The following is a 19975-nucleotide window of genomic DNA, read 5'->3' as shown; positions in this document are numbered from 1 at the left end:
TCTGTTGATCCCCAAAATGCTCTTGTAACGAACAACCAGGAATTAGAATGTTAGAAATGGTGAAGTTCTATCTTATAGATGGGAAGCTGGGGACGAGAACTGAGAACTCGCTTGCCCAAGGTCATATATACTACGAACGCCCCTTCCAGGATTAATTATATCAGTATAGAGCGGTGTCCTCCACGTTCAGCCCACCCGAGACTCTTCCAGGCAGGGTGGGTGGGACGTGCACTTTACTGGACTTTCATGGGTCTCGGATCTCGAGAGTCTTTTCTGTGGTCTGGGAACACAGCTGAGACACAACTCAGAGTCAAACCCCTGGCAGCCAGCAGTCACAACAGGAGCTGGGCCAGTTCCACAGGCTCCCGGGATGGGCTCAGAGCTCCACCCAGGGGAGGGGCTGCAGGAGGCTCCGCCCACCCGTCTGCCTAACTGGCCCTGCAGCTCAGGGTTTCCCAGGGAGAGGGCCACTCCACCACCAGAGAGTGGCTGTGTGCTGGCGTCCCAGAGGTGAGGGCCGAGGATGGAGAGCATCTCGGGGACCCAGAAGATCGTGCCCTGCCTGAAAGCTCAGCCTGACAGCCTGAAGGCCCTGCCCTAACGCAGCTTTGGCAGCTGCCTGGTAAGAGAACTGCTGGGCCCCCTGCTGCTTGGAGGGAGGAGAGGGAGAGACCCAGAGACCACAAGCCCTGCTGGGGCAGAGGGGAGGGGACAGGGCCTGGAACAAGCCCAGCACCCACTTCGTCTCGGGGCTCGCCTTTGTCTGAAGAACTGCCGAGGGCTGTCCCATGCACAGTGGAGGGAACTACACCCCAGGGAGAAGCCAGACAATGTCAGAGCAAGTGGCCGAGCCTAGATCCAAGCTCCCCCTGTCGGACACGGGGGCCACAGGGGTCCCCCTCTGCTCTGCGGACCAGGGCACCCACCACACGACTTGGCCTTCTCTGCTTTTCTTAAGAAGGACCCGGGGCCGTAACGCCTCTGCCCTTCTCAACCCGGTCGGGGCTTCACTCTCGCTTCCCAGCAACGGCTCCCTCTCCGCTGCAGCGGCTGCGGGCGGGGGAGCGGGGCCTGCGGAGAAAGCAGCTCGGGGGTCACAGTGTCTGGGTGCTGGGGATTCTGGGGACGGGAGTGCCAACCCACCCCTGTGGGAACTAACTACCTGTGCTTCTGAGAGCCAGTCCAGAGGAAGGTGCCATCGGCCACCAAGGTGACTCTGACCCCGTCCTTTCTGAGGGGTGCCAAACTGAGTGACCGCAGAACGACCCTCCAGTCAGCTCAGCCCCTGGGTGGCAGCCTGCGGGTGTCCTGGAAGGATTCTGTGCTTCGGGTCCTCCGAGTCACAGGGGATCGCTGAAGTCCCCGTGGAAGACACAAAAGGGAGAGGAGAATGAAAACTAGAGTGTTCTGAGCACTTTCTCGCCCCATGTGTCAGGAGGGAAAACCGGGGCGCTGAGAGGTTAAATGACTCGGGTGCGTCTGAGCCCAGGGCTCTGTCTGCTCCGGTGACGCCTCCTTCAGAGGAGGAGCTGCAGGTGGGGGAGGGCGTGGGCGTCAGTCCTCGGACCCTCGTACACTCGATGCTGGGATGTGGGGGCAGAGATGGGGATGGGGGACGTGGACTAAAGGGAGAAGGCTGGCATATGGTCATTGGTGGACTGATAGCGTTTTATCTGTCACTGACATGTCCGATGGGCGAGAAGGGCTGGGGCGGAGAAGCATGGCGGAGTGCGGAGTTAGCGGAGTAAGACCTTCGAACACAACTCGGTCTTCGTACAGGGGACGGGCGCCGCGTAGGCGCGTGCGCGCTGATCGTAGGAAATGCCTTGCAGCGTGACAAAGACAGCCAGACCTGTAGGAACTGACGTGGGACTGTGTCGCTGATGCTGGGGACAGCATGCGGCCTGGTGCCCTGGTGAAAAGTGCGGGGGGTCAGCTTGCAGGGGTCAGCTCCGCCCCTCGCCTCCTTTGCCGCCCTAGGGCTCTGTGTACCCTCTCCAAGCCTCAGCCTTTTCCTTGGAGAGTGGAGAGAATGGTGCTAATACTCCCAAGAGTGGTTGTGAGGGTTCGAGAGATTCTCAGCACAGTGCAAACCTGCATTCAAGTATTTTTTTAAATGTTTGCTGTTCCCATTAAGCCAAAAAGTAAATAGCACAAATGCATGCTACCACCCCACTTTTACTTTTTAATTTTTCCTCCCGTAAAGATGTCTGTGTGTACAAATATACAGGTGTGTACACGGATAAACAGCTGTTAACAGCGGTTCTCTCTCGGGGGCATGAGACTGGACAGAAGTCGTCAGGGAAGGACTCCCATTTTTTCAATAGACTTAAATTTCTACAGAAGTTTTAGGTTCACAGCAGGACGGAGCCTCCCAGAAGCCAAGTTTCCTCACTCTCATTTGTTAAATCTACTTACTCTTCTTTTTTAAGATGCTATTTATTCCTTAAGGAGATTGGGGGAAGGGAAAGAGAAAAAGAGGGAGAGAGACATCGGTGTGTGGGAGATACATTGATCAGTTGCCTCTCACATGCCCCCAACTGGGCACCCGGCCTGCAACCCAGGCATGTGCCCTGACTGGGAATCAAACCAGTGACCCTTTGGTTCACAGGCCAGCACTCAAACCACTGAGCTACATCAGCCAGGGCTGGAGACTTACACTCTTAACTTTATACCTGGTTTTTACTTTCTATCTGGTTTTTATTTCTTCAGTGACCATGTGTTTTTATTTTAAGTAAAATAACATTAGTTAATGAATGTCTGGATCACATCCAGCACCCCCAGAATGGCTAGATTCTAGAAAGTGGCCTGGTTCACAGAGGTAACCACGGAGGAGGGGTGGCCTGCCTGGGAACGGGCCCGAGCTCCGCCTAACCACCCCCACTCTGCTGTCACCAGCATGGCGTGACTCGTCACAGACTGCCTGCTGCTCTCTCAGAGGGACACCTGACAGCAGGTCCCACAGCCAGCGAGGCCACGCCTACCCTGACGGTGCTGGCCGTACACAGTGCTCAGCGCTCGCCGCACCAGCCGAACGGCTTCGGAGCATCCCAGAGGCAGGCCTGGGAGGTGGGAAAGCGGCCATGGCCTTGGACCACAAAGGAGGCAGCCAGCCTGGATCCAAAGTTCCCTCTGACATTCACCAGCATAGTGACCCTCCCGTGAGCCTCTGCTTCCTTGTGGCGATGCAGGCAGATATTGGGAGTTTGGGTCCAGACCGCCTGGCACAATGGGGGTTAGTGTATAGTTTGGGGTGCCCTTCCTGGCAAAGCCAGGACAGGACCAGAGTAAGGTCGCTCTTGGGGCTAAGGACAGGATGGACCCGCTGCGGTTCTGGTGCTGGTGAGCCACCCTCCAGCCTTCATCTGGGTTGGATTTAAAACGTGATCCTCTGGAAGGACCCTTTAAAAATGAAGTCATTCTGGGAAGGCCCGCGGGAAGCAGGCGCCATAACTGAGACACATGGAAAGAGGCTGCTCCCCACCCACGGTGAGCAAACGCTGCCACCGACAGTTCATGGCCGAGAGGAGGTGAGCCTCTCCGGCCGTCCGCCTCCCACCTGCCCATCTGTTTCCCCAGGCGACTCCTCTCCGGCGCCTCTGCACAAACGGCTCCTCAACATGAGACGCAGTCTCCACTTGACCTTCATGTGTCTGAGTCTCTTCGCTGGAAGGTGAGCCTCGCTTCCCCACGGTGGCCTTGGTCTGAGCTGCTGTGTGTCTGCGCACACGAGTGTGCTGGCAGAGGTGGCAGCCCCCCTGCTCCCGGGCGCGTCACCTCCCCGACGCACCAGGACAGGGCAGCGTTCTGCCGTCGACTCTGCCTGGGGAACTCACGCTGCCAGAACGGCCGTGAATGGACAAACGCCTTCTGGTCTGGGGGAAGATGCTCGGAGGGTCCCCAGATTATCACCATGTGGCAAGTGGGTGATAAAATGGAGTGGGACGGGGACCTGTCCATCCGGCGGCTGAAAAGGAGAGATGTCTCCTTGGGCAAGTCACCGCTGGCCCGTGGGCACGGCCACACACATGCGGGCAGAGCCCGTGTCTGTGCGCACGTGCGGTGCACGCATAAACAAGCACGTGGTGCCAGCTGCCTTCTTTTCCAGGCTGTGCGCCCGGGGGAGTCGGTTCAACGTGGAGGTCAGCAGAAGTGACAAGCTCTCCCTGCCTGGGTTTGAAAACCTCACTGTGGGCTACAACAAATTTCTCAGGCCCAATTTTGGCGGTAGGTCCTCTTTTTTTTTTTTTTTTTTTTTTTGTCCAGGGCATCCATTCACAGGGCAGGAGCAGAGGAGGGCTTTGGGAGGGTTAGCTAGCCCCGCCTCCCGACCTGCAGCCTGTTAAGGACTGGCAGTGACGGACGAGCGCAGCCGCCAAGGGCGGCTCCCCCCACCCTGGAGAAGGCACCGTGTCCCCCCCGGCCCCCGCCTGCAGGATAAAGAGAGACTCCTCCCCACCGAGGTTTCCCCGAGCCGCCCAGAAACCTCACACACCGCCTTCCTTCTGCCCCCAGTTCCAGCGCCATTATTCACAGGACGCGCCCGCTGTCCCCTCTCCCCAGGCCGGTGCCGCCTGGTCTTCCTGCCTTCGGCCTCTGCCCCCCTCCCCTCTGCCAGGGGTAACCTCCACTCTGCCACCTGGATCACCTGCTGGGTCCTTTGCCTGCTCAGAACACCTGCCGGTGCCCCAGCATCGTCGGCGTAGAGCCCCAAGCCCGTCGCATGGCCCGCCAGGCCCTACCCGGCCCAGCCTCTGTCTGTCTGCCTGCCGGTCATAGTCCACCCCCGTGCCCTCCGCACAAGCGTGCCCCGCGTGCCCCCTGACCTCCTTGGCCTCCCTGGCCCCCATGGCTTTCGCTGAGGTCACGTATCTGCCAAGAAAGGCTTCTTCCAGCTTGACTCCCTGGTGAAATGCCCGTTTCCTTCCAGGTCTCAGAGCAAAGGCTTCCTCCTCTGAGAAGCCGCCCCAGATTCCCCCAGCCCCTCCCCTTTCTTCACACTCCGTGTTGAACAGACCTCTCAGTCCTAGCCGTCTCCCGGTGGAGCTGTCTCGGTCGCCGGTTTGATGTCTGTCTCGGCTCTAGGCTGCAGGCAGCCCCCGGGGGAGTCTTGCTTTACCCACCTCACTCACACCAGCAGCGGCGCCGTGCTTGAACCATAGGAAGTTACTGATGTTTGTTGAAAGAATGAGGCCAGAAGGGAGGGCGTGAGGCCAAGCACACACCTCCGCGCAGAGCTCAGGCCCCTCTGACAAACTGCGAGAGTAAACCGAGGTGGCCTCTAATGCCCCATTGCACAGAGCAGGAAGTAGTGGGAAGAGCCTTGGATTTGATCAGAGCTGGGTTTGGCCCCTGGCTCTCCTGCCTGGCAAACACCTTAGCTTCCTGAGCCTCAGTTTTCCTTTCTGGAACATGGGGACGTGCCCCCTGCCCCCTGCCCCTGCGCTCCCCCCCACAGGGCGGACAGAATGCAGTGAGGCGTATCCACATGAAGCGTGGTCCCTGCCCTGTCGTCAGGGCGCAGTCTGTTTCAACCCCCACCCCTTCCTGCTCCTCCGGGCAGGTGCTCAAATCCCCTGGTCAGGCCTAGGATGGCGGGTTAGTCCAGGTCCCCTGAGAAGCAGACTGAGAGGACCACCTGTACAAGACCCTCGTTTGGGCAATGCCGATGAAGGAATATGGGGCGGGAAAGGGGGGAGGAAAGGACCCGGCGAACTGTCAGACTGTCCTACAGGGCCAACCCCGGGGCGGGGGTGGGAGGAAGGTCGGGTGTCTTGGGGGTGTCTTAGCAGTGGGGCTCCCAGCGTGCCCGGAGAGACTCCCTGGGAGTCCGTGAGCCAAAGTTCCCATCAGAGAAGTCTCCTACCCCTGGGCCTCCCAGGACGGGCCTGCCTCGGCCCCGGCCACACTTAGTCACAAATGTGGCTACGATTTCAGAGCACAGCAGCTGGGGCCCTCGGCCAATCACACCTCCATCAGTAAGAGGTCTGAAGTGCATTGTTCACGGCCACACCGTCAGGATTGCAGGTCCTTACGTTAAGGGATCTTGAGGGGGCTGGGGGGGAGGGGGCTTCAACCTCCCCTGGCTTTCCCAGGCCCAGCTGGACACTAACAACAGACGTGTGAGTGTGTGCACCTGGGTGGTCCTCCCATCAGTGTCTCTGCCTCCCAAATCCCCGTTAGGCTGGGATGGAACATGGTCCCTCTTACTGCCTGCTCACTGGTCAGCAAAATGCAGGGTCCTTGGATAAGGGGCTTATTCTGAACCGAGAGTGGACATAAGGGGACATGAGGCCCCATCCCCCCAGGGTGAAAATGTGGCAAGGGGTCCTTGGTCCAAAGGCACAAGCCCCCAGCCCCCTTTTTGGTGCCTTTTGGCCCTTCGACTCCTAAAGGAGCCCACGTTCACAAGGCTGCCGTGGGGCCCGGGGAGGGGTCATTGCTCTCCGGAACATCTGTCCACCCAGGTTCTAGAAGCCCAGGGTCCTTAAGAGACAAGAGCTCTGTGGGATGTTTCGGGGACTGAGCTAGACGGAGCCGAGTTAGCAACAGGCCCTCGTGAGCACTGTCCAGAACCAGCTCTGACCTCTTTCCTAGGAGGAAGCTGCCCTCTGGTGGCGCAGCGTGCTTCTGTAAGTCAAGGGGAGGAAAGAGCAAGCTCTGGCCCATGAAGCTACCAGCTGAGGCCGGGCCTGGACGAGACCAGGTAGAAACAAACTGAACAAAAACACAGTGTGGGCGGAGTTGCGTTTTTTGCTCTCCACGTGCCTCGGGGAAGGCAGCTCACACTGACCCACGGCCCACTGGGTTCCAGGCACTTAAAATAGTGTATACTTCCTGGCCCCTTCCTTCCTGGTAGGCACTAGGAGCTCTGTTTTACAGGTGAGAAGCTGTAGCACAGAGAGGGTCAGCAATCTGCTCAAGGGCACACAGCTATGAAGTGGCTGGCATGGGATCCAAACACTCGGACTCCAACCTTCTCTTCTTGGTGCGGCCCCACGCTGCCCTGAGGGTAGACAGCCCCTCGATGCATCACACTCAGCTGGCACCTCCCCGGGTCTGCCCCCAAAGATCTCCCTTTTTTTACCAAGGATTAACAACAAGCCCTAACGTCATTATTTTTCCATGGCATTGGTTCTGAAATTCCATTTCCAGATTCCCACCTGTTTTCTATGGCTTGGGAATCCTTCAGTGAATAACTAGGCTGCTTTGTATGATTCTCGCTGATTGGATGTTTTTTAAGCTCCCCTGGAATCCTGCCTCTCCTGTTCCTGGTGAATGCGTGGCCATGGTCCCCCGAGGCACCCTGTTATTTATTGCAAGTGAATGCTACCGCATCTACTAACCTGGTCGTGAACTTGTTCCCCTTCCAGAATTAGCTAGGATTACGGAAGGGGGTGGGGCGGGAAGGGAAGTGCTATTTACTGAGCTCCTGTTACTACGTGATGGACGCTGTGCCCAGCTGGGCAGGCTCTGGATACCTATTCCCTCTGGCCCCTCCTTACCAAGGAGCCGTCACGCCTCATCTCACTGAACCCTCTCCTGTGACCCAGGGTGTCCCTGGCCTTTTCCCTAGTTCCAGGTGAGAAAAGTGCCGTTCTCACAGGCTTGGTAACTTTCCCAGGTCACCCAGCAGAGACCAGAGTCACACCCTTCTGGGTGTCATCCTGGGCCACCCGTCCGCATTCCAGCCCGGGGAAACTTCGCTGGGCTGGTCCAGCCTGGCTTCCAGGAACTGCGGCCCCGAGGCCTCCGTCTCGAGAGCTGGGCCCGGCCCTCCCGGGAGGGGGCCTGTCTGCCGAAACTCCAGGGTTGCGGCCCAACCGCTATACGACAGCCCGAGTGGAGGGGGCTCTGGGGTTCTGAATAGTTCAGGGCTCCTGAAGGGTAAAGGAAGAGGGAGAGGGGTCACAGGCGAGCGAGAGCTCAGCCGTGAGCCGTCTGGAATGCCACCTTGTGGTAAATTTACTCAGCTGAGGGGGACATGATACCCGTGCACAAATTCCCAAATCTCAATTACATTTCTAAATAATGAGTCCCTGACAAACACTGTAGGAGAAGTCCTCCAAGTACGAAGCAGGAAAACACCATCACACCCTTTAAAATACGCACGCCTGAATGCAGCGTGGTCTCTCACTAAGCTAACTATCTAACTGTGCCCTTTTCTCATACAAAAGCAAGGCCCAGTCCCCACGATGTTTCCTCCTGAGATGGGGAGGGTAGAGATTAAAATTGTACTTTATTTTATTTTTTAAAAGATTTTATTATTTATTTTTAGAGAGGGAAGGGAGGGAGAAAGAGAGAGAGAGAGAAACATCAATGTGCGGTTGCTGGGGGTCATGGCCTGCAACCCTGGCATGTGCCCTGACTGGGAATCGAACCTGCGACACTTTGGTTTGCAGTCTGCACTCAATCCACTGAGCTACACCAGCCAGGACAAAATTGTACTTTAGATACTTGTAGAGCGTTGACAGTTTTCCATCAGGCAAGTGTTACTTCTGCAATTTTTGTGTGTGTTTTTTTTAATGCTCATGAGCTATTGGGAAACCTCGTTAATGTTTCTACGTCAGTCTCCCTGGTTTTCCTTCCATGGCAGGAGAGCCAGTCCAGATAGCCCTGACGCTGGACGTTGCGAGCATTTCCAGCATTTCAGAGAGTAACATGGTGAGTGCGGCCCCGGCACCTGCCGCCTGACGGGTCCCTCTCCTTGTGTTTAAGGGGATACAGGGAGGGACACAGAACAGGCTGATAGCCCTCCTGCCCTTGGAATGGCAGAAGGTAGTGGGGACCTAGCCCCAAACTCAAGACCCTGGAAGATGCTTATAGAATAGATCTGAGGAGTATCAGGAAGAAAATGGATTCGAAGGCTGGGAGGGGACACAATGAGGGAGTGAAATGGGGACATTTAGCGAGGGTTAAAAATCGAGGAAAAGAATAAACACGCCGTGAGGAAGCTGGAATAGCACACGGCTCCTCCCAGAGCCGGAGACCAGCTGGCAAAAACCAACAGTCACGTAACTGCTTCCGACCAGCCCGTCCCTTAAGAGAACACGTTATAGGCAAGTTGACCCCGATGGCGGCGGTTTGCCATGGGGCCCCACTGTGCATTCAGGCTGAACCCAAGACCCACTACGCGCTTCACTCACGAAAACCTCCGACAATTGGCTGGGGCCCTTGTGATCCCGGGCAAGTAAGTTAAGGCCCTGAGCGTGCGCCCGTGGCTTCCCCTTTGCCAGTGGGAGTTCTTCTCGAGAATAAATAAGGTGCTTTGTCCACCTACGGCTCCAGGCCATCTCCCCAGACAAACTTTATTCACCCACTGCAGTGGACCTGCATACTTGACCTGCGTGGAGGTGGGGAGGGACATGAGACTCGACCCCTCCGATTTCGGAGTCTCTCTCTCGTCACCTGTCTCTACCCCTGGCTGCCCCATCAGGACTACACGGCCACCATATACCTCAGACAGCGCTGGACGGACCAGCGGCTGGTCTTCGAAGGCAACAAGAGTGTCACCCTGGACGCGCGCCTCGTGGAGTTCCTCTGGGTGCCGGACACGTACATCGTGGAGTCCAAGACGTCCTTCCTCCACGAGGTCACTGTGGGAAACAGGCTCATCCGCCTCTTCTCCAACGGCACAGTCCTGTACGCACTCAGGTGAGCAGGCACCCGTGGCCCGGGCTGGGGCGCCAGACGGGTGGACGAAGAGGCAGAGATTCATCCTGAGTCGTTCTCATGAGCCCTGCAGTAGCCACGCCGAGGTCCCCCTGCTCACACCCCTGCCTCCTCCCATCCTGCTCCCCGTGCCAGAAGAGCCCACCCTCCGTTCAGTTTGGCTCGACGACATCTGCAGCGCAACTGCTCTGCGCCGGGCCCCGTGCTGGCCACGGAGGACACGGAGGGAGGAGGGCACTGTCCTGACTCAGACACATGAGCACAGGAAGTCAGGGTGCGGGGCCCCGAGCTGGGGCGTAGGTGATGGGTTTGGGGAGGCGTGAGAGGGTGCCTTCACGGGACTCTGCGCTGACGTCTAAAGAGCAAGAAGAGGTTAGCAAGGGAAGGAGGTAGGGAATGGCAGGAGCCAGCGGAGACGCCCATACCAGGACCTTACCTTTCCTGGGGCTCGTAGGGCTGGGGTAGCCCCAGAATGCACCTCTACTTGCCCCCGCCGCTTTTGTACAGAGTCAAAGCGCAGGGCCCCAAGGCCTGTGCCATCTGCAGCCATGGGCTTCCCTTTGCCCCTTCCCCAAATCCCTGGGGCCAGACGATCCTCCCAACCAGTCGTGCATCAAGGCTCGAGTGGACAGGAGCAGCAAAGGTGCTCGGTAGTGGCCCACAGGGGATGCGGTAGGGGTGGGGTAGGGGTGGCGCTCATCTCTGCCTGTGCAAACCGAACACTCCCAGAGGCCTGGGGAGAGGGCCAGGGACCAAGCGCTCTTGGGTCTAATCTTTAATCCCCAATAAGAGGCTGAAGCTGTCGAACAAAGACCGAGCTAACCCAGGAAGTGAATTCCTGGATTAGTCATCTCATCCCCCTCGGCAGCACTGAATTTTGCAAAGCTCAGCCAAAACCCCGACTCCTCTTTCCAGGAGACCTTATGAGACCTCTCCCTCGACCCCAGCTCCAGTCCACACTGATGCCCCCCTTCCCCGTGTTCCCATAGATGCGTGTGCGGGTGTGTGCACACGCCTGTCCGTGTCGCAGCACATAACACATCTGCCACGTACGAGGCTTACAAAAACGGGTGGTGGTTGATAGCCTGGCTCTAGAGTCAGCCAGATTTGGGGGCAAGTCCCTGCTGGGCCCCTTTCCTGCAACCTTAAGGCAAGTTACTCGACTCTCGGAGCCTCGGCTTCCTCAGCAGCAGCAGGAGAACAGTAAGAGGCCCGACCTCACGGAGCCGTCAGAGAAACTCGGAGATGAAGTGCACGAAGCAGTGAGCCTGGGGACTGGCTTGTGGTCGGTCCGTTGTTCTTCTCCCTCTCCCTTGAGGAAGTGGGCACCATGCCATCATCATTCCCACTTTCCCGAGTGCCCAGCACTCTGCTTCATAAATAAACGTGCTTCGTAAAAGTGCGTGACCCTGAAGAAGTAGGAAGGTCAAGGTCTGCCCGTTGAAATCCCCACTGTGAGGGCTTAGCTGATGCTTAATTGAACGTCTCTGGGTGTTGGTCCCTCAGAGCCACAGTGCCCGGTGCCCTCTGATGCCCTCCACTTCCTCTGCCCGCTGACCCCCCGGGAGGCAGGGACCTGGGGGGCTGTTCAGTCTCCTACCCGGGCTCCAGCCCCAGCTCTGTCACCGAGAGCTGAGCGAGCCTAAGGCGGCAGCCCCCACGTCTGCTGTCTATGGTGAGGGTGGCGACAGTGATCTCCGTTCTGGCTTCTCACGGTTTGCCATGAGGACGAAATGTAATAACTGGATGCAAAAGCATCTCAGACAAGCCGGTGAGTGGTTCTGTTCTGCGATACTGCTGGAAGCTTGCCTCTGAACTGCCAGCGTTCCAGCTTCCTCCACCCTGGACCCCGGATTTAACCGAGGGGCACAGGTGCTGCTTAGCCCAGAAAACCTCAGGCACGCTTCGAATGCAGGTTCCAAGTCACACACTCACTGTAGGACTCAAGGTGAAAGTCCCCTTGGAGTGGCCCTTGAAGGGGCATGCGCACTTTCTGTAGCATCTTCATAACCCTCCCGAACCCATTCCCCCTTTCGCAGGATCACGACGACTGTCGCGTGTAACATGGACCTGTCTAAATACCCCATGGACACCCAGACGTGCCAGCTGCAGCTGGAAAGCTGTGAGTACCCCCCCACACACAGGCCCCTGAGCTGATCGTCCCCAGTGACTTAGACCCGAAGATTCACAAAGAGTGCGCGGCACATGGTGGCCTTCCTTTCCTCGGCATCGATTACATCCGATTTGGCCCTTCTGACCGCACAGCCAGAGAGACTTAGAGATGCTCAAAGACAAAACTTCCAAAATTACGTCTTTTGGGGAAAGGCCATTGTGCATTGTCATAGAATGTTTCCACCAAAGGGGGGACAAGCCAGCCAGGGAAATGGGGGTCACTGGGACTAGGAGTGGTACCCAGAATCTGCTAAGGCGTGGACATAGCAGGAAGGACACAGCAGAGATTAGAAGCGGCAAACATACAAAGTGGCCCTGGACATGCATCCCACAGCTGCTCTCAACCTTCTGAAAGAAATGCCATGATGTAACAAAGCTTAGCACAGTCCTGCCGGCACGCAGGTCTCTAAACTGGAGTCTGGGGAGCTGCTCACGGTGAGGACGAGTGTTCACCCCCCGCCGATGTGTGTCAAACGGCATGGCTGAGCAATCACCGTCCTTCTGTAGCAAACTACTGGGAAATGCCCGCCAAACTCGGGAACGTGGCACCTGTGGCGGGTGTCCCGGGAAGACAGAGCCGTAGACTGGAGTCACTGGGGAATCGAGGCGTGGCCTGTGCGAGGAAGAGAAGCTCCGGCCAGGCGCTGGGGACCAGTGGGCACTCGAGCCCGCAAGTGGCCGTGTACGAACACCACCGTTACAAGGCAACGGTCATTTTTCAGAGGCAGGCATTTAATTAAAGACTCAGACAGGCAGATTAATTACCTTATTGATTAAATGCGTGCATAACCTTCTGGAAGCAATACAGCTGTTTGGGGGCAGAATAAAGCTGGAGGTTATCGAGATGAGAACTCATTGCCGGCCCCACACGGCAGAAGTAATTGCCCTGCCCACACGGCTGTTCTTGCCCCGAATCCCAGGAGTGAGATTCTCCCGGAAACTCCAGCACTCTGTCTGCATCCCTGGCGAGCCGAGGATGCTCTCGCTGCATGTTTATGAGCAGTTATTTGGGTACAGAAACCTCTCCAAGGGTTTCATCCTGAACGTCATCCCTGGAAAAGAATGGATACCCCTCCCACAAAGCACACTGTCCAAGGAGGGGCTGGGATGCCTCACTTTTTTAGATATATATATTTCTGTTATTTCTTTGGGCTCCTAGGACTATTTGGACAGCTACCTGCAGGAAATTTGGGGGTGCTTCTAAGGGAAGCCCACAGAGAGTTTTTACCTGGAAGCTCCCTCAGAGCTCATGGCTGCTTCCCTGACCTGGGATGAGAGTTACTTGCTTCTAGACAGCGGATAGCACAGCTAAGACTCCGCAGAATGCTAGTTCTGGCTGTGGTGTCCCATGCCCCGTAGGATGGGCAAACACAGGCAGTATGGTTCCATGTTTCAGACCCCAGGTACCGGAATCCCGGGGCTTTCCCCGTCGCTGGCTGTGTGACCCCAGGTGGGGAGAGCTCACATCTCTGTACCCCAGTTTCCTCAGGAGTAAAGTGGGAAAAATAATAGTATCTGGCTCAAAGAATACTTTTTTCACAGCGTCCTTGGGGTGTATTTACACACCAGAGATTCACCCATGTTAAGAGTACAGTTCAAAGATGTTTGGTGAGTTGGCCGAATTGTGTGACCACGGCCACATGTTATCGTGAGAAGGTTTCCGTCGCCCACAGAGACCCCTCGCGCCCATTTCCGGTCACTCCCACCGCCACCACCAGCTCCCAGGCAACGGCCAATCGACTTTCGGTCTCTGTGAATTTGCCTTTTTGGGACATGACGTATAAATAGGAAGAATACAATATGTGGCCTTTTGCATCTGGCTCCCTTCGCTTAGCATGATGCTTCCGAGGCCCACACGTGCCGGCACCTGTATCAGCGCTCCGCTCCTTTTCTCTGCTCGATTCCCCGCGGTGCCACAGAACGACACAAGCGGCACGAAGCCCCTGGCTTGTCCCCACCTTTTAGCTCTGATGGGTGACGCCGCTGTGGGCATTTGTGTGCAGATCTTTGGCTGGACGTGATTTGATTTCTCTTGGGCAGATGCTTAGGAGTAAATGCTGGATCAAATTACATATAGATACACACATATATATATATATCAACTATAATCCATCCCAATTGCAGAAAATGGAAAAGGCCGGCACAGGAAATCTAATCAATGTCGTAGTAACTACATGCAGTGCCAAGCAAGCACTAGACTTATTGGGGGGATCGCTTCGTAAGTTATGTAAATATCTAGCCACTCTGCTGTACCCCTGAAACTCACATAGCACTGAATGTCAACTGTAACTGAAAATTTCTAAAAAAAAATTCAGTGTAAGGACATGAAGAAAGATAGGAATGTCTACCTTGCAGGTGTGTGAGAACATTCGAGAACACATGTGTAAAGGACTTAACACACGTGTTTACTAAAAGGCAGCTCTCAGTACTGTCACCAGCTCTGCTGGTTAAACTGCTTTGAGGTTTATCAAAGGTCTGTGCTCACAGACGTCCATGAAGTGGCCGGCTGCAGGGCTTTGGGGGTTTTGTCTTTTCCACCCGAGTGGAAATGGGAACGGACCGATTGTGAAACCCCCCGAAAACACTGCCGGAGACGCCAGACTGTCCTGGGGGCACACATTGTGTGCGTTTGCGTATATGTGTCCAATAAATATTTAACCAGTGAGAGAGGCCACTTCTGGAGGCTCACCACCTACCAGGTGCGTGCACTTTGCACTGAACCGCTTCTCCGTGGAAGGCACGCAGCCCCCCCCACCCCTTGCAGGCCATCTCATTCTGAGCAGGTGCTGCAGGGGCACGTGAGCGATCATGCCAAGGTTTCCACGGAATCGGCCCTGGACTTAGCGCCAGCAAGATGGCGCTCCTGCTGCCTGCGGAGCACAGCGCAGAACAGCATTGCCCAGGCCGCTCCTCCTGCCCCCTTCTCACGCTGACCGGGGCTCTGTTTCACCCGCCAGGGGGCTACGACGGCAGCGACGTGGAGTTCAGCTGGCTGCGCGGGAACGACTCCGTGCGCGGGCTGGAGAACCTGCGGCTGGCTCAGTACACCGTGCAGCGCTATTTCACCTCGGTCACCCGGACGCAGCAGGAGACAGGTACCTGGCGGGACAGACTGGACCAGCGCAAAACAGCTGGGCCAGAGATAGCATTTCATCCCCACGGACGTCTCCCTGCCGGGCCCAGAGGCCCCTCTGCAGGGTGGTGGGGTGGTAGGGGTTGGGACTGGCACTTGCACCTGCTCTGCACCCGGTACCGATGTGGCTCCCGAGGGGCTCAGCGTCTGGTGAGGGAGAGGACAAGGACACCAGCGGCTACGATGCAGCAGGTGTAGCATGACAGAGGAAGGCACGGGGAGAGGATCATGGGTGGGGGTCATCAGCACCCTCGTAAACCCCACTCCACACACCAGCATTTCCTTATGTAAAAACTGCAATGTCCGCTCGCGATTAGCTTGGTGTTGGTGGATAACAAACAGCTTAATGTGAACACACGCAGCCGAACGAAACGCCCCACAGGGACAAAACCGCTCTGCTGTGGCAGCCCGCGTGATTTCCCACCTCTCCTCTGCCCTCTCAGGAAATTACACGCGGTTGGTCTTGCAGTTCGAGCTTCGGAGGAATGTCCTGTATTTCATTTTGGAAACCTACGTCCCTTCCACGTTCCTGGTGGTGCTGTCCTGGGTTTCGTTTTGGATCTCCCTCGATTCGGTTCCGGCCAGAACCTGCATTGGTGAGCGGCTCCAGCCCAAGATTTCTGAGAACTCGGGTATTGGGTCCTCCCCCCACCCCCTGTTCGCCTCCCAGTGTTCTCATTGATATTCACAGGGCAGTGCCGGCAATTGGTTCCCCGAGAGATTCTTTCACAGAGAGAAAGAAAAAGACGCAGAGACTGCTCTAGCAGTAGTGCGTTTTTAAACTGGCATTTTACGGCGACAGAGAAGGGAATATTGAGATTAGATGGTCTGTCGTCAGTTATTTTGCATCCTGAACACCCCCTACCAATGAGAAGGCAGGAAGTGAAACATTTAGGGAACCTATCACTCATATCTGTACAAAACGGACCAGTCACCCCTGTTCCAGACGGGCACAGATTTTTCAGAATGAGCTAAGTTCCATTCCTGAGTCCTGACCCGCCTTGCCAAGTCCCAAGTCTGCCGGCCAACGGTGGAGGGTCCACTGGCCCCTGACGTGGGAACACGGCCCCGTGTTTTCCCAGGAGTGACCACCGTGTTGTCCATGACCACGCTGATGATCGGGTCCCGCACTTCTCTTCCCAACACCAACTGCTTCATCAAGGCCATCGACGTGTACCTGGGCATCTGCTTCAGCTTCGTGTTCGGGGCCCTGCTGGAGTACGCGGTCGCCCACTACAGCTCCTTACAGCAGATGGCAGCCAAAGACAGGGTAAGAGTGCAGGGCCCTGTGCTGGTCAGCAGAGGTGACCGGGACCCGGTCCCGCCCCCCAGGGATTCCCTTTGCTCCAGCGATCCTCACCCTGGTTCAGGTAGCAGCTTCTGGAAATCAGGACACCCCTTGAAAAAGACTGTCCTTTTCACCAAATCCTGTGAGACAGTGATATGTTTAATTTTCCAGCAGAAAATGACTGTGTTATCCATATGCAACACAAAGTCACAACTATGAGAACAAGCATCCACAAAAACCCCAACATTAAACCAAACATGATCAGCTGCTTACAAATTTCAGATTAATATATATTTACTCTTTAATTCTTTCGCTGCACCGTTGTTTTCTTAAATTATACAAATTGTGGTTTACTGGAAAATATATGGAAAAAATCACATTGGGGCAAATTTCTGGATTCACGTGTTTTTCTGGAAATGAGGCTCAGCTCTCAGAATAATACTAATGGCTGTTATCCACTAAGCACGTGGATGCAGCATTTAGCAGACAGCTCTGCAGATCTGGAGTGGGCGATGCTGTTATTCTTCCCCACTGTACAAGCCGAGGACCAGGGGTCCGTGCCCCCAAGCAGGACAACGGGACTGCCGAGTCTGGCTAACCAGCCAGTTTCTGACGCCCTCAGTGCCACTCTCTAGCAAACCTGATTATGCAATATTTAGGCCTCAATGTTTATAAATACCCACTTATTTATTTTGCCAAGTCAAGCCTTTCAGCTAACTGCGTTGTCTGTGACCCAGGAGATGCGGAAGGAAGTGGAGGAGGTCAACATCACTAACATCATCAACAGCTCCATCTCCAGCTTCAAACGGAAGATCAGCTTTGCCACCATTGAGATTTCGGGGGACAACGTCGACTACAGCAACCTGACTATGAAAACCAGCGACAAGTTCAAGCTCGTCTTCCGAGATAAGATGGGAAGGATTGTTGATTATTTCACCATTCAAAACCCCAGTAATGTTGATCGATATTCCAAGCTATTATTTCCTCTGATTTTTATGCTAGCCAATGTGTTTTACTGGGCATACTACATGTATTTTTAAGAGTACGTTGAATAATTTGCATGCCATAGGACTTCAACAGGATGAGATGAAATGGTATTCAGGCCAAGCGTGCACCCCAACCCAATGGTCCTACAAGTACCAAAAGCAACAATTGAGCATTTCTTCTCAAAGAATGGATGACCCCCCTCAACCATTATTTAAGCTTGTAGGGGCCCTAGCATTACAAAGTATTGGAATAGAAACATCAATCCATTTTTTTTTATCTTTACAAAATCCATGCCCATGGAGCCCAAGTTATAGACCTACCCAGGACTGGCCGACTGCTCAGTGGCTCCCTGGGCTGTGTTCATTACCTCATTTAAAAAAAAAACTGAGAAGGAGGCCATTACAGGCATTGAGTAACCCTCAAGGGAAAAAGGTTGCTTGTGAACTAATCATACATGCTATTTAATAAATCTCTGCAATGCTTATAAAACACATTGATCCTATTTAGGGAGCAACATTTTTCAGTTTTTGTTTCTGATTAAAATGAAATGTGGCCCTAAGTCAATGGACCAGAGGTCACTGTATTAACTCAATACCAAGGGGAGTTTTTAATACAGTATTTAATACCACACCAGAATTGTCCCCAACTTCCAATAAGTCTTACCATTGAAAAGTCCAGTGCAATTGATGAAAAGTTTTGGGGGTCAATAACCTCACACATAAACCCCCTTGTTTCTAAGATACAGAATGGCTCCGCCAAACTGGAAGGGCTCTGGGGCTTCATTCCCCACTTGACATGTCTCATCCCTTTACTAGTATCCGACACCAACCCTCAGCATCGCTAAAGCCCTTCCCCCATATCAGGGATGGAGATGGAAGCTGTTGTATTTTTCAGCTTAGTGCTAGGAGTCTTAGTGCGGACTGTTGCCGGGGAGACCGGCCGCATTGAGTCCGTTTCTCTCTGCTCCCCTTTCCCAGCCGCAGACCCCCTGCATCCCTCTGAGAAGAGCTTTGGTCCCCACGCTCTGATGACCAGGAGTGATGCTTATCAGCCAGTCACCCGCGTTTCCCGGGAGCATGCGGTGCAGCACCAGCAAGCTTGGCTATGCCCAAGGCCCGGATGCATGTAGCTGAGTTGCTCTGAGTAGCTTGGCCCTGTGTCCTGAACTTTCTGCGTGACAAGGGGACTTGTTACAGAACCTACGTTCAGGCTGCAGGTGGACCAGCCCCTCTCACCCTAAGATCACAAGAACACGCACGCACCTCTCTTTGCTCCTTGGCTACGTTCAGCCAGCAGCATCCCGAGTGGCCATCTGTGAGTGTTCTGTGATAGAGCTTCTGGTTCAGTCTCGGCCATGTGGAAGAATCTTGCCGCCTTTCATTCTTTAGCTTCCTTTTCGAATAAACGCATGCCCTCAGAAAGAACCCACAGCTTCGGCAGACCGTCTTTCTTCTATGATCCCCTGCACTGCAGACTCTCACTCTTTTTTCTGTTGTGATACTTCTCACGATTTAGTTTCTGTGGGTTTGATCACCTGAGCTTTTAACAAAAGGTTTCTAATAGGAACGGGGTTGCTAACACAGGTGGAAGGTAGTTGTACGGTTCAACTGTATTTGTGATCTTTTCAAAAAGGTTTGAAAGGAAGCATCTTTCCCGAAACCCCGTATCAGCGTTATATGAAGAACACCGTAAATATGTGAGACTGTGAAATAAAGGTACCACATTCGCTACCCACCAAACCAAGCGGTCATCTGTAGGGTGAGTGTTGTAGCAGCCCGTTTGGAAAAGGTACATGTCACAGAACACACTTAGTAGGCCCACACCCTTCCATCCTCATGTCCCCCTGCCTCAGACAGTACACACGCACACGCACACACACGTATACCCCTAGGTTTTCCTGCCAAGGAAGGTACCCGCCAGTCACACGGACAGTCAACGTCCTTCTCGCCTCCCTGCCACGCGACACTGGCCCTGCAGTGAGGCAGCTGGGCCTGGCGCCACTGAAAGGCCCAACTCTCCGAAGGGCCACAGACTCCCTTCCAAGCCTTCTTTATTGCTTTGAAATTCTCTTTTGTTTTTGCTGAATGAGATTTTTATAGTTTGAGGATACACTTTGGGGGGCGGGAATTCTTGGATGTTGTATCATTCCGAACTTGAAATGGGCTGCAACGTTGGAGTTCTTGGTAAAAACTCCTAATATCTTCTGTATCTTCCCACGTACCCTACCTACCCAGATTGGTCCAGGACTCACTTGATTCAAAACAGTTACTTCTAGGGTAAAAAAAAATTTAAGACTAACCTCTTGATAAGCAAGGCTAAAGCATAATGACTGCCAGGGTTCAAGAAGGGTTTTGTACAAGGAACATGCTGTTCTTCCGTGCACTCGAATAAGTGAACTGAATAAAAATAAACAGGAAAGTGAACTTAGAGAAAGTGTCGTTTTAGAAGGAAGAAAATGTGCAAGCTGAGTAATGAAGTGCAGTGGGACAATGACATACTGAGATACACCTCTAGTCTCCATCTGGAAATTTCCCATGAGCATACCGAATCGCCTCTCCCCGCTGATCTTGCCATCCACGCGCCTGAGAGCAAGCGGACGGCTCTACTCGGCCAGGCGATCCTGGTCCTGGGAGGCCGCGGGTGCAGGGAGGCTCCTCGGGCTGCAGCAAAGCAAAGTGTCCTACCAGGTAGCGCTGACAGAAAAACGTATGGCTAAGGATATT

At 54.7% G+C, this 19975-nt stretch overlaps 1 protein-coding gene across 3 annotated transcripts; it reads left to right on the top strand.

Annotated features, from left to right (window-relative positions):
* Positions 1-463: 463 nt before the first annotated feature.
* Positions 464-18676, top strand: LOC123805929 (gamma-aminobutyric acid type A receptor subunit pi). Of its 3 annotated transcripts, XM_045818837.1 has the most exons (11): positions 464-622; positions 3580-3673; positions 4109-4227; positions 8597-8664; positions 9437-9654; positions 11712-11794; positions 14802-14939; positions 15421-15573; positions 16060-16247; positions 17003-17216; positions 18158-18676. In XM_045818837.1, exons 2-11 carry the CDS (start codon positions 3621-3623, stop codon positions 18379-18381), a joined length of 1458 nt encoding a protein of 485 aa, XP_045674793.1. In that variant the 5' UTR covers positions 464-622; positions 3580-3620; the 3' UTR covers positions 18382-18676. The 3 variants fall into 3 exon arrangements, with proteins under 3 accessions (XP_045674793.1, XP_045674784.1, XP_045674775.1); XM_045818828.1 differs by having other exon boundaries at positions 17006-18676; XM_045818819.1 differs by having other exon boundaries at positions 17003-18676.
* The last annotated feature ends 1299 nt before the right edge of the window (positions 18677-19975 follow it).

The sequence above is a fragment of the Phyllostomus hastatus genome, unplaced genomic scaffold, assembly GCF_019186645.2.
Source record: "Phyllostomus hastatus isolate PE091 unplaced genomic scaffold, TTU_PhHast_1.1 phas_contig_150, whole genome shotgun sequence".
Lineage (NCBI taxonomy): Eukaryota > Metazoa > Chordata > Mammalia > Chiroptera > Phyllostomidae > Phyllostomus > Phyllostomus hastatus.
The sequence above is the reverse complement of the archived record's forward strand: the minus strand, read 5'-3'. Positions and strand labels throughout refer to the sequence as shown.

Excerpts from the sequence above, each read along its gene's own strand:
- LOC123805929 (XM_045818837.1), top strand. The coding sequence starts at position 3,621 with ATGAGACGCAGTCTCCACTTGACCTTCATGTGTCTGAGTCTCTTCGCT. Across the intron at positions 3,674-4,108 it reads CTGAGTCTCTTCGCTGGAAG|GCTGTGCGCCCGGGGGAGTC; the intron begins GTGAGCCTCGCT and ends CTTCTTTTCCAG. Across the intron at positions 14,940-15,420 it reads CCGGACGCAGCAGGAGACAG|GAAATTACACGCGGTTGGTC; the intron begins GTACCTGGCGGG and ends CTGCCCTCTCAG.